The sequence below is a fragment of the Symphalangus syndactylus genome, chromosome 9 (genome assembly GCF_028878055.3).
Source record: "Symphalangus syndactylus isolate Jambi chromosome 9, NHGRI_mSymSyn1-v2.1_pri, whole genome shotgun sequence".
Classification (NCBI taxonomy): domain Eukaryota; kingdom Metazoa; phylum Chordata; class Mammalia; order Primates; family Hylobatidae; genus Symphalangus; species Symphalangus syndactylus.
In genome coordinates, this window is record NC_072431.2 from 56034047 (window position 1) to 56047390 (window position 13344).

Below are 13344 nucleotides of genomic sequence, written 5' to 3' on the forward strand. Positions count from 1 at the left end.
TTTCCTTTTTCACCAGAGCCAGTATCAGCAGGGATCCCTTCTATGACATGTTGGCAACGAGGAAACGAAGGATTGCCAATAAAAAATAGCTTTCCTGGCTAGAAGACCCAGGTAAAAGACCCAACCCCAGCAGAAAGACACCGTGGGCCGCCCCTCCGCGGAAGGCGTGGCAGGGAGGCGTTCGCCCTGCGGTGCAAGCTGCTTCTCCAGAGCATATACCATGGCCCAGGCGGCATCCCCAAGGCCTCGTGCCATGGCTGGGGTCCTGGGAGGTGGTCGCCCTGCAGTGCAAGCTGCTGCTTCAGAGCATACCGTGGCCCAGACTGATCCTCGAGGCCTCGTGCCGTGGCTGGGGTTGTGGTCGGCTGTGCGTGTCCAGAAGCATTTCCTTCCCGCGACCATCCCGTGTGCCCCTGGGGGGAGAAGCCAGGACAGCAGCTTCCGCTCTCTCCACAGCAGACACGGGACGGATTCCACAGACGGGAGCCTCATTCGTACCATGCCAAACGCATTAACTCGGGGCAGTGTTAACCGTTCTAGAAAGCCACTGTTTTATAGCAAAACAGGAAAGGAAAAGCTACCAGTTTTTTATTCAGAATTTTTCTCAGATATATAGGATTATAGCTTTTATATGCCTTTTTATATTCTGAAATTATAACAAAAGATACTTTCTAACAGTAGTATTTTTAGAATGGCAGCTATAAAGTTAACTCCTGGACACAAGTATATACTGTGCACTGAAAAAATATCCATCTAGATGCAGCACCCAAGGGGAGGGCTGGGGGCACCGGCACGGGGGCAGCGTGCAGCCCTGCCCTGTCAGGCTGTCAGACAAGCCCCGGGGGCAGCAGGTGGGCTCAGGACGGGCTGGGGGAGGGACGGCCATGGCACTTGGGGGCTCCAGGGTGACTCCCATGTGGCCTCCCTTCAACCCAGGCTTTTTGGCCCCACAAATACTTTAAGCAAATCATTAAAATTATAAGTTAATGGTTTGGGGGTGTTTAGCCTGTAACTGCTAACTCCTAGGAAACCGCCTTTTCCCTGGACACAGATGGTCCATACGCTGAACCACGTGAAACTGCTGATGTTTTGTTTAGATGCACACATATGGCAGCGTTTCATACAGGTCAGCAGAATCCATGGGTTAGACTGGCTTTTGACCATATTCATCGCTATTTAAAACCTGTGGCAAAATGAACGCTTATTTTACAGACCTTCTAATTTGACCAGATTTCTTAATGAATAGACACGGAAGTAACTAAAAACAGTCTCACCCCATGTAGCGCGCCATGTCCTGAGAGAGGTGCCCTCCCTACGAGGAGGGAAGAACAGGCCCTGGGGTGCAGAGGCTCGGCACGTAGAGAACCCAGATAGATGCCGGTGGTGGAACTGGTGAAGCTCCACGCCCGCCTGGGAGGTCGTCAGTTTGCTGTGGATGTAAGGATAGGAGGTGCCGGTGCTCCGCTCAAAGAAGGATGGATCTGGGCCCCACCTACAGAGAGGGCGCAGGGCTGGACGGGGGGCATTGTGTGCTTGGGCCGACCTGGGCCCGTGGTAGACGCTGCTCTGTCGAGAGACTTGCGTCCCCAGGACCCTGTTGCACACTGAGCTGTTGGATTGGTGGCTGGCTTTTCCTCTATGGACTTCCTCTTCCTGCCCCACCTGCATAGGCACACACACCTTGAATCTGCACCCTCTGGAGGGCATCTGTACTCCTGTGCAAAATGCCCAGTCCAGAAACAAAACCTCAGACTGTGTGCACCTAGGTTTCCTTCTCAGCAGCAGAGACTGTTCCTTTGAGTTGCCTTGAAGTGGAGGCCGAGCGGCTGCAGGCCCTTCGCCTCCCTGCGGCTGACCTTGATGTAGCTTTAAGTCACACTAGACTGCAGAGGGGTCTGAGGCCAGAAGCCCCCGTCCTACATCAGACTTTCATTCCCAAGTTCTTAGGCTTTGTTACTGATACCTCAAATTGGAAGTTTTAGTTTTGAGAAAGGCAAGTCAGCGTTCTTGAAATGCCTGGCTGGTGGATATGCAACTCTGGCCTCCAGTCTTCCATGAAAATAAACGCTGCCTGGACCCCCACCCAGACCACACACTGACGGCCGGCTCCGGCGGTGCCCACCCCTCAGGCTGGCCCTGCACCCAGGACTGGCCACAGCCAGCTCTGTCAGCATGTTGTGCTCGGACGAGCCGTTTCCTCCTCCTGACCAACCCAGGTGTGACCTGGGGATGCAGAGCTTTGTTTTGGGCGTTGGGAGAAGCAGCAGGAAGGAGTCGCCAGATGATCAAACTTCCCCTTTACTGTCATCTGTGAATGAGCTTCACCAGGTGGTGCGCACCCGAGAGCCATGCAGAGGCTGTGGTGCTGAGTTAGACTCCAGGTACTTTGTGGTCAAAGGAAATCGCCTAGCTCCAGGCTGTGTTATGACAGTATTAGCATGAAGGCCGTGCAGCCATCATGCCTGCTGATCCTTGAGGCAGGCCTGGTCCAGAAAACTCTCTGGGTCAGTGACTGCGCAGGGCTAGCCGCCACCAGGACGGCCCTGAAACAGGACACATCTGTTTTTGTCCCTCACCCTGGGCAGACCCCGTCACAATCACAATCCTCCTCCTCCCCACCCTGATGTCTGAGCGCAGGGCTTGAATTGTTAGTCCCAACTCTGGCCAAAGATACTTTCTTCCAGAGACAGAGGCCAGGAGGCAGTGAGGGGAGCCCCGCGGGGAGGCAGCGGCTGCCACAGCCCTTCCAGCCTGTCTTGCTGGGCGCCCTGGTTCATATTTGAGTTTAATTGGACTGACCCTGGCCCCAGATAAGCAGCAATGTCTATGGGGTCACAGAACATTTTGGGGCAGTTTAATGTGGTACCAAACTGAAAATAGGAGCTATTTATAGATGGAGCAGCACTTAGTGCTTCATAGAAAGCAATGCCTATTTTTAAAGTTACAAACGCAGATATCTACATAGATGTGCTTTGCTGAGAAGTTAGGTCTGTGGTAGACCAGAAACCATAAATTGACTTTTTTTTTTTTTCCTTAGAAAATATTTCTATTTGCGGTAAATACAGTAATATGTAAATAATGTACATCTGTTGATTTCTGGAGTATCTGTTATTCAATGTATATACTCCCACAGCTCGCATGAAGAAATAGCCTCTATTGATATTTGGTTGTAAAGTGAACAGTAAGATTGGAGGGTGGATGGCCGTCAGAGCTCTTGCAAATACTGTGTTCACTAAATAAAAATCACATGTATTGTTAAAACAAGCCTAAGACTTGGTTCTTTGAAACAGATATTGTTGGGTCCAGCAAACACCCCTCCAGTTTTCCTTTGCCCGTCCCAGGTGGGATGGCCTGGCCGAAGGTGCTGACTTCAGCAGTAGCACTTACTTGAAGGTTTTAAGAAAGTGAATTCAGATGACAGGAAGGAGTCTGGAAGCAAATGGGGGAAAGAGCAGTAAAAAGACGCCAAGTGTGTGATTTGCTGCCATTTATATACTATAGAAATTTTACATGCTGTATATTTACAGTGGGGCAAGTGCTTTTTTAATCTTTAAAAAAACAAAGATCAAACTTTAAACATCTCTGAACAACACAAACTGTATAAACCATACAGATTATTCAGATACAAACTGTATTAAATACAGTTTTCCCCACTCCATCTCCTGATGCAGGACCAGTGAATTATAAGTGTATCACAGTTTGATAGCATATCCATATTAAAAATAAAATCACAGTATGATTGATTGTATCTATCTGTAACTAGAAACTCGAAGGGACCAAGCAGACAACGGAGACTCCAGTATCAGTGAAGACAAGAGACGCTGTATCAAAAAGTGTTGTGTAATAGAAACATACTGTCGGCTTTACAAATCATGTCTGGGTTATACATTCATAATGTAAATACTCATCATAACTGGGAAATTGATTGGAACAGTTCCACAAAGTTCAAAAACAGAACTTGTCTATAAAATACATCTTCAAATCTTGAATACAACTAAAATAAGCAAATTAGTTTCTAGTATCAGACATTACAGAAAACAGACTGCTCTCCAAAGTCTAGGTGAGAGCTTGTGAGTTTTTAAATAAGTCTTTAAATTAAATATACACACTGTCAGTTTGTACGTTTGACAATTCCATGGTCTCCCGGTTGGTCTTGCACCAGATGTCTAACTTGGAGGAACATTACATGAAATACAAGTAATCGACCTGAGTCTGTAATTAAGCAGCATTTGAGATGTTCTATTCCAGGGCATTATTTCAATGGGATTTATATACACGGTATTTTACAATGGTCAGCAGTGGTAGAAAGTGTTCGTCCATTCGGAGTAAGGGTAATTAAGAAAAGGTAAAAACTAAAAAAAAAGTTCTCCATGGTAAAATCTGTACAGTATTTACTAAAGAAGCACCACGCAGATTGGAACAGAGTTATTGTCTATAATTTAAGCTGGGATGGGGATGGCTTCTGTTGAACGCGTTGAATCTGAAAGACAAGAGGTGCAGGGTTAGTGAGTTGGAGGCAGGCGGCAGTGCGTAGGGCTTATTCCCGGACGCCCTGCCAGCTGCTCCCGAAGGCTGGGGAAGCTCTTCCTTGAGGAGATCACTCTACTTTCCTGAGTGGAAATGAGGAAACTGGCAGTGCGGGCAGCTCAGCCAGGGAGGCGCCATCTGCTGGGCCTGGCCACCACCTGCCCCAGATGCCTCCTCCACCTCCATCCTCACAGCCCCTCACTCGGGAAGTTTAGCTCCTTAATTAGGGTTGGGCCTCTCCCTTGAGAACACATTGATAAAGCTTGTTAATCACGGCCAATTAATCCACAGACTCTTCACTTGCAAATTCATTTTAAATTCCTCTTGCTGACATGTGACAGACACATTTGGACAGTTTCCTTTCAAGGGAAAAATGGTTCACTGTCCCCTCTAGCTCCACAAGGGTCAGGTATAAAACCAGTCACTCTCCCAGGACCGCTGTGCGAAGTGACCCAACAAACCTCCACAGCTCCGAGGTCCTGATCTGCCGCCCGGCCCTGGGCCACCTTCCCACGGTTTTGTACGGTGGGTGCTGGCTCCAGCTCAGTGCTACCTCGGGGCGCAGACAGCAGCACGGGGGATGGGATGGGCGAGGGAGCAAGGCTTCGCTCTCCTGAGTGAGGTGCCTGTGCTCCGGACCTGGCCTCTCCCTTCCCAGATGTTTATCAAAGGCCCGTGGGCTCTGCAGCTGTGAGCCGGGTTGGCTTTTCCCAGTGAGGCACAAGGGAACAGGGCGACTCTGCCTGCGTGAGGGATGCGGGTCTTCTCCAGCCAATAATGCAAAGGTGACAAGGTGGAGGATCTAGGTCTGTCCCCAAGCGCATGGCCTGGATGTGGGCTGGCTGGGAACCTGCCGGGGCCCTCTCCATGGCTCTGCCAACTCCTATGGGCCCAGCCCCCAGGCAGAGCCGCAGAATTAAAACTCCTCTGCCTGTGTCCCCTCAGCGCCACCACAAACAATGAGGAAACAGACAAGAAAACAGCTTACCGTAACTAGTGAATTTTTTGTTTTGAGGCTGAGTTTTAAATCACCTAGAAAGCAAAGGTCAGGAAAGAGATTTTAATGATGGTTGCAAAATCTCCAGTGCCGCTGCTGTGTGTGTGCGTTAAGTGGCTATGGTTAGAGCCACTGCGGTTCCCTGTGAGCGCCTGAGGCCACTCCCCAGCGAGGTGAGCAGGGATGTCCCAGCGCTCAGCTGCTGCTCCCAGGGTTTTACTGATATCAAAGGGTTTACGTGATGACTGAGGCTCCATCCAACCCACGCCCAGCCTGATGTTAGACAACAGATCTCAGGCCCAAGAACTGAACTGGGCAGAACAGAGCCAGAGGAGGAGTTTGAAAGAGAAAGACAAGGGGCCGAAGTCCAGGGCAGAGGGGGACCTGGCAGGACCACAGGATGCTGGATGAGGCGGGGCTGGGCAGCGGCCTTCTTGGAAAGATGAGAAAGGCTCCTCAGTCTGCTCGCAGCAGAAGTGCCAGCTGCAAACCCTGTCATCGGTGCAGTGGGACGGGGACGGAAACGCAGGGCCACCACACAGACACATGCCTGACCACAGCACCCAAGACACGAGGCAAACAAGATCACGTTCAACCTCCCTCCCGCTGGACCAGCTGCCTCGGGGGCCATCACTGTCTCCCAGCAGCCCCAGCTGGGAGCCCAATATCCTGGGAGCCCGCACCACACTCAGAATCAGCCCACCCACTGCATCCTCAGGTACCAAGCAGCCCTCACAAATCTCCTTCCCCGATTCACTGAAATGGGAATGCAAAACCAATTCTGCAATGTCCAGAACGTCTACAAGGCCCGCAGGCTCCCTGTCCTCGCCGGCAGTGCTGGTGCCTGTCCTCATCTCCGGCTGTTTCCCCAGCACTCCATGGGCAAATGTCCCCCATGGGGCTCACCCCACAACCCCCAGCTGTCTTTAACACACTCTAAGGACCGTTTACCCCTCAATCAACAATGCGTGCCGGCTCTGGGCTGCTGGGAGGGACAGGCCTTCCCCAGAACACACAGCTCCACCTAACCCACCACACAGCCGAGAAGCAAAAGGCCTCAGGGCGGCCCTGATGATTCGTCAAAAGCCCCTGGGAGGAGGGGATGCGCTTCATACATGAACACAAACAACAGGCGTCCAGGCAGGGGTGACAAACCTTTTCTGTCAAGGGGCAAATAATAAACATTTTCCGCTTTGCGAGCCACACGGTCCCTGCCCTGCTGCAGCCACTCACCTCTGCCAGGCAGCAACAGCGAAGCCGCCAGACAGCGTGTGAACGCGCCTGGCTGCGCCCCAATCAAGCCACAGACGCTGCGGTCTGAATTTCACATCATTTTCATGTGAAACGCATTGTTCTTCTTTGGGATTATTTCCAACCACTTAAAAAGGTTAAAACCATTCTTAACTCCAAGTTCACACAAAGCCAGGTGACTGGCCAAAGCTGGCCCCAGGGCTGCAGTTTGCCAACCTCCGCTCTAGGTCCACCAACTCGAGTGACATCCACTTCTAACAGGCTCACAGCTCCTCTCCAGGGCCAGCAGTCACTGGACACCAACGGGAGAGGAAGTGGGGGGGCTGCCTCAAGTGCAGTCAGAGCACAGCGCGTGGCCGCATGACGGAGACACAGCCCCACAGGGCAGAAGAGAATCCAGGACACCTGGCAGCGGCAGCCAGCGGCCCGCCACATGGAGGCCTCTGCAGTGTCACTCAAGCAGAGGCTGGTGCCCACGCTTCTAATGACCCAAGCGAGCAAATCAGTACCGAGCGTCAGGGTACACTCAGAATGCTACAGGTTTAAGGATTTGGGAGAGTAACGTATACACTGCGAAAGTATTTCTATCAAAAATGCTTTAAAACCAAGAGTTCTCGAGACCATCCTGGGCTAACATGGTGAAACACCGTCTCTACTAAAAACACAAAATTTAGCTGGGCGTGGTGGCGGGCACCTGTAGTCCCAGCTACTCGGGAGGCGGAGGCAGGAGAATGGCATGAACCTGGGAGGCAGAGGTTGCAGTGAGCCGAGATTGCGCCACTGCACTCCAGCCTGGGCGACAGCGAGACTCCGTCGCAAAAAAAAAAAAAAAAAAATTAATAAAATAAAATAAAATAATAAAATAAAATAAAATAAAACCAAGAGTTCTGGTCCTTTGCAAGGCAAACAGTCAGATGCCCAGAACTGTACGTTCCAGGGCTTTGGTGACACAGGTAGTGCCGCTCTCAGTCCTGTGTCACTTAGGCCTTCAATAAACACTAAGGGCTTGGTGCTAAGGAGCCAAACTGTGCAAGGGAACCACACTGCAGGGATGAGCACTGAGGCCGGACCAGGCAGGGCAGGGGTGCTCTGAGTAACTGTGCCCTCTGATGCCACCTAAGGTTTTCTATGTGTTAATCACCTTTGCAAAGAAAATGTATTAAGAAATAGTTTCTATCTTCTTAATTCCAAGTATCTCCTCTTACCCTGGCCATACTCAAAGAGACGACACCTGTCATCCCTGCTTTCCATCCGTAAGTGTTTCGTTTTCTCACGGAAAGGTCCGACGCCTTCCAGAGGCGGGCCACCAGAGAGAGGAAAGCCACCCTGGGCTCTCCGGAACTGGGCAACAGTCTCCAAGCTGGCGGCCCTGGGTAAGTGCAGTTCTGAATCTTTAACAAAGTCCTCTGATTTTCTTGAATGTCTCTTCTTTTTCTTCTTCTTTTTTTTGTGTCTGTGGAGGTCAGCGTCAGAGCACGCTGCTGAGAGGTCTGAGTCCTGCTGATGCCTGCGGAAGGAAAAGCCAGAATTCAAACCCCTAAAACACAAAACCACCAGCAGCAGACCCTGGAGCTTGGCCTTTCCACCCATTCACTGAGAACATTCACTGTGCAAACAGGCACAATTCTTATCTAATTAACCACGTAGGCCAGGCATGGTGGCGCACACCTGTAGTCCCAGCTACTCAGGAGGCTGAGGCAGAAGGATCACTCGAGCCCAGGAGGTTGAGGCTGCAGTGAACTACGACTGCAACACTGCACTCCAGCCTGGGCAACAGAGCATGACCCTGTCTCAAAAATTTAACAAGTTTGCCTTCACTGTAATGACTGTTTCAGTCCAGGGCCATAAATTCACCAACTTCAGCTCCATCCTGATCAGCCCCACCTCTGCTTCAGCTTTCTCAGGAACTAAGGTTGTTGGACAAACACTGCAGAGAGGATTCTGCTAGGTTTTCCCGAAACTGGTAGTTACTTGAAGGGAAAGGAAATACTAAGCCTCCTTCCCTCCCATGTGCCTGAGACACCTGGCAGCAATATTATTTTCCCCTCAACCACTGCCTATTTTCCATATGGCTTTTGGTAATCTTTCCCACGGTTTCAATTTCAAGAGATGTCAACTAAAATGTCTAATTCTGTTCCTGCTCATCCATCTCCTCATGGATAAGTCATTTTCAAGACAATCACCAACCAATTTAGCTTTTTAAAAATACAAAAACAGGCCAAATGAGGTGGCTCATGCCTGTGATCCCAGTGCTTTGGGATCGCTTGAGTCTAGGGGTTTGAGAACAACGTGGGCAGCACAGCGAGATCCTGTCTTTACAAAAATAAAAAATTAGCTGAGGGTGGTAGCACACGCCTGTAGTCCCGGCTACTCCAGAGGCTGAGGGCTGAAACAGAAATATCATTTGAGCCCAGGAAGTCAAGGCTGCAGTGAGTTATGATGGCATCACTGCACTCCAGCCTGGGTGACAGAGCAACACCCTGTCTCTTAAAAAATACAGAAACAAATTTCCCAATTGGATTTCAAGTTGAAAAATGGAGACAAAAACAAAGGCCAAGGAAACAAAAGTGTCTCAGATGCCTACGCTGGGCAGGCGGGCAGGCACAGGAGAAGTGCGCCTCCTGTTGTCTGCCTACCTCACAGCCACTGAATTTCAGGAAAATCTAACAGATATGAAAACATAACTACATCTGACAAGAATATTAACACCAATTCTAAGATCAAAGACTCTCAATTATTCACTGATGGAACACTGCATGCTTACTCCTGGAAGAATTATAAAGCATTCACCAAAAATGGCACTACCATTTTGAAAAAGAAGGTTGTTAGGCATTTAACGACACCATGAAATAAAGATACAGCTTAAAAGCAGGGCAAATTTTTACAAATCTGTAAAAATAGTGAAATCTCAAAACCTACAGAAATGAAAGACACAAATCAGACGGATACAACTGTGGCCTGGCTGGTCACTTGTTCCTGAGTCGTGTGAGAAGGGACAGGCCCCACTGCTGACAGCAGCGCCGGCACCTCGGGGAGCACAAGGCCCCCGGCTCACCTGGAGTCGCGGTCTCGGTGTTTGTCTTTGGATTTCTTTTTCTTCTTTGATTTTTTGTGCTTCTTCGCTTTAGGCTCTTCTAGAGTATCCTTCTGTTCGCTCCTCCAGGCTTTCTTCTCAACATGACTGTCACTGTTTTCCACGCTGTCGTGTCTCCGTTTCCGGGACTTTCCATTTTCGTGTTCGTGAAACCGATCAGGGAGGTTACAGTTGTCTCCGGCTACCAGTGCAGTTCTGTCGTGGGAGAAGCGGTCGGGGTGCGGGGCGAGGGCGTGGGGCGCGCCTGCACGGGGGCTGCTGGGGCGGTGCCGCTCCCTCTCCCGGGCGGGCTCCCAGCTCCTACGGCCCCGGTTGTGGTCCTTGTGCTGCCGCTCGTGCTCGCGGCCGCCGTGGAAGGGCTTCCAGTCCTGGGCAGCGTACCGGGCGTACCTGTCATGGTAGTACCGGCACCTGTCCCAGCGCGGCCTGTCGGGGTAGAACTTCTCCCGGCCCCAGCCATGCTCGCACTCAGTATAGTGGTGTCTGACCCAGTCCGGCTCCGCTCCGCTCCGGTGTCGGGAGTGGTGGTGACTGTACCTGCCCAGAGAGCGGCGCTCGCCGGGGCTGAGCCTGTCGCTGTGGCCGGGGTGGTACTCCGGGGCGTGGCGGTCCTGACGGTCGCGCTCCCGTGTGCAGGTGCGGCGCCGCCGGTGACGGTGGCCCTCGGTGTTGCTCCTGGTGTCTCTGGCGAGCTCCCCGCTGGACGAGCGCTCCCTCCGGCTGCGGTAGTGGCCTCGGTCCACCTTTCTGAGGCTGCCGATTTTCTCCTTCACTGGGGAAGGGCCTAGGGCTTTCGGCGCCGCGGCGTCCTCGACCCTTTCGCCGGGGCTAGGCTCAGCGTCCCATTCCGGGTGACTGGCCGGGGCCACGTCCAACACAGGAGCTGGCGGTCCCTCTGCGGCCTCCGGCGCGCCCGAGCTCTGCGATGGGTCCGGAGCGTCCCGGGCGTGGTCCTCGCTGGGGTGAACAAGCAGTGGCTGCTCGCAAGGCTCCTCCGACCGCGCAGGCGGAGCCGGACTCAACCCCCCCGGGGCTTCCGCCAATGCCGAGTCCCGCGGGCCCTCCGCGATCATCCCCTTTGCGTCCTGGGGCAGCGGGCTCGCGTCGCCTGTTAAGCTCCCGGGATCACACAGGTCAGGGGGTGCTGTGTCCCCCGCGATGTCCTGGCCGGCGCTGGGCGGAGGCTCCTCGGGGGCGGCGGCCATGGCCTCCCAAGCGCCTTCTTTGGTAGCGGGGGTGCCGGGATCAGGGGGCGGCGGAGCCTTCTTAGTGCTGCTGAGGCTGGCGGCCGCATCTGGCTCCTCCAGGGATTCGGCGGCGGGGCTGCCAGGCTGGGGCTCGGCGTCGCGGTCCTCGGGAGGGTCCCTCTCTGCTCCAGGTGCACTGCAGCCCCCAAACAAACAAACACACCAGTTAGCTTGGGCTTGACAGGCTCATGTCATTGCATTACAGGGACAAGTACTTCAAAACGTTCACTTGCTATTTCGTCTCTTTAAATACATCTCGCTGAAGCCCAATATTAGGCTAGTACTACTATCTCCGGAAACTCCCAATTTTGTCTTTCCCTTATTAAATAAAAATAAAATGCTGTATCATCAAGCCCAGCTCCTAGCCTATTTTTCAAAACAATAATCCTACAGTTCTAGGCTCTTCCTGTTTCTGGATATCCCTCTAGTTCTTCCAATTCCTCTTTTTTTTTGGTTTTATTTTGTTTTTTGAGGGACAGTCCCACTCTGTTGCCCAGGCTGGAGGGCAGTGGTGTGATCTCAGCTCCCTGCAACCTCCATCTCCTGGGTGCAAGCGATTCTCCTGACCCAGCTTCCCAGGTAGCTGGGATTACAGGTGCCCACCACCATGCCCAGCTAATATCTGTATTTTTAGTAGAGACGGGGTTTCACTACACCTTGGCCAAGCTGGCCTTGAACTCCTGACCTCAGGTGATCTGCCCGCCTCAGCCTCCCAAAGTGCTGGGATTACAGGCGTGAGCCACCGCGCCTGGCTGCAATTCCTCTAGTTCTTCCTAATAACTAAGACTAAAGAAAAAAAGTCCAGTGATGACAGGGCCTCCTCCTTTCCTCTGGACTCCCTTTCTCTGATTTCTCTTGGACCCTCAAAGGTAGAGCGGCCACCTCCAAACACTGCCAGCAGCTCCTCCAATTACTGACAAATTGTGAGGAATCAGAGGCTTTAGTAAAACGTTCTGCAGTAAATTAACTTTGTCCTTTGATTCCCGCAGAGCTTTCGATATGTCCTCAGGGTTAATAATGAAAGCTGCTGTGGCCTGGGCTTGTCTGCACAGCCACCTACCTCACCCTCATGCTACCTGGCCTAGGAAAGGCCACAGTGCACTCGCCGAGGGAGCGAGTGTCCAAGCTGGCCTATCCTTAGGCTGGGAATGAGTGTTCCCTGCCCGCAGGGTTCGCCCCATTCCGGTTTAATATCTAAGCCCTCCTAACAGAGGGCCTCAGTGAGGGCACTCCCACCCGCCAGGGGCCACTCTGGGGTTGCCACAGTGATGGGAGCCCCACCAGCACGAACAGCACCCCCACAGGTGAGTGAGTGCCAATGACCATGTGGGTAAAAGCTACAGGTGTGTCACTGGCACGGTTTTCACAGACACTGACGTTTCCAGGAAGGCACCTAGTATATAAATCTAGAGTCGCTCACGCTGTGATTTGATCAGAACTTCACCAGAAGTTGTTTGCCATGAGAACATCACTTCCTGATGACGAACCCGCGCCTGGCACCGAGTATGGTGACATCCGGCCGCACTCTGAGCTGTCACTCACAGCCAACCTGTGCAGAGATGTAAGTACCGCCCGCACACAGCCTCTCGCCACGGGGCCGTCCTGCCTGCTTCTTTGCGTGGTGAAGCCACTGTCACTGCATGACAAATTCCTTTCCTCTTACTCTTGACTAACATTACATTTACATTCTTGACTAACATTACATGATTTTTTTTTTAATTGTGGGGCAGGTTTTATTATCTATAATTTCAGAATCCTTGAAGGGCCTTTACAAAGTACAGTCATGTACCTCATACATACGGTCAACAACAGACCACACATGATGGCAGTCCATAAGATCACAACAGAGCTGAAAAATCCCTGTCACCCTAACTGTCCTAACATCCTAGTGACGGCGGTCCATAAGATCACAACAGAGCTGAAAACTCCCGTCACTGTAACAGTCCAAGGGCAACACGTGACTCATGAGTGTGGTGATGCTGGTGTAAGCAAACCCACTGCACTCCCAGTCCCATGGAAGTCTAGCACATACGATTACTACATAATGCATGACAATGGCATGCTGGCCAGGCATGGTGGCTCACGCCTGGAATCCCAGCACTTTGGGAGGCCACAGCAGGTGGATGAGTTGAGGTTAGGAGTTTGAGACCAGCCTGACCAACATGGTGAAACCCTGTCTCTACTAAAAATACAAAAAAAAAAAAAAATTAACTGGGTTGGGTGGCGCA

General features: G+C 51.9%; 2 protein-coding genes across 12 annotated transcripts in view; one reads left to right on the forward strand and one right to left on the reverse strand.

Annotated features, from left to right (window-relative positions):
• CYTH3 (cytohesin 3) overlaps positions 1 to 3470 on the forward strand; it is a 115170-nt gene extending 111700 nt beyond the window's left edge. For 2 of the 3 annotated variants that reach the window (XM_055292366.2, XM_055292368.2), the window contains one exon: positions 17 to 3264. In XM_055292366.2, the coding sequence (XP_055148341.1) occupies positions 17 to 89 (73 nt within the window). In that variant the 3' untranslated portion in view covers positions 90 to 3264. Of the gene's footprint in view, positions 1 to 16; positions 3265 to 3341 lie in introns of those variants that run through there. The other variant, XM_055292367.2, reaches the window with a different exon arrangement.
• Positions 3471 to 13344, reverse strand: part of USP42 (ubiquitin specific peptidase 42) — a 75107-nt gene continuing 65233 nt past the window's right edge. For 8 of the 9 annotated variants that reach the window (XM_055292293.2, XM_063646117.1, XM_055292292.2 and 5 more), the window contains 4 exons: positions 9831 to 11252; positions 7981 to 8282; positions 5516 to 5559; positions 3471 to 4480 (listed from right to left, as the gene is read on the reverse strand). In XM_055292293.2, the coding sequence (XP_055148268.1) occupies positions 4433 to 4480; positions 5516 to 5559; positions 7981 to 8282; positions 9831 to 11252 (1816 nt within the window). In that variant the 3' untranslated portion in view covers positions 3471 to 4432. The remainder of the gene's footprint in view (positions 4481 to 5515; positions 5560 to 7980; positions 8283 to 9830; positions 11253 to 13344) is intronic. The other variant, XM_055292296.2, reaches the window with a different exon arrangement.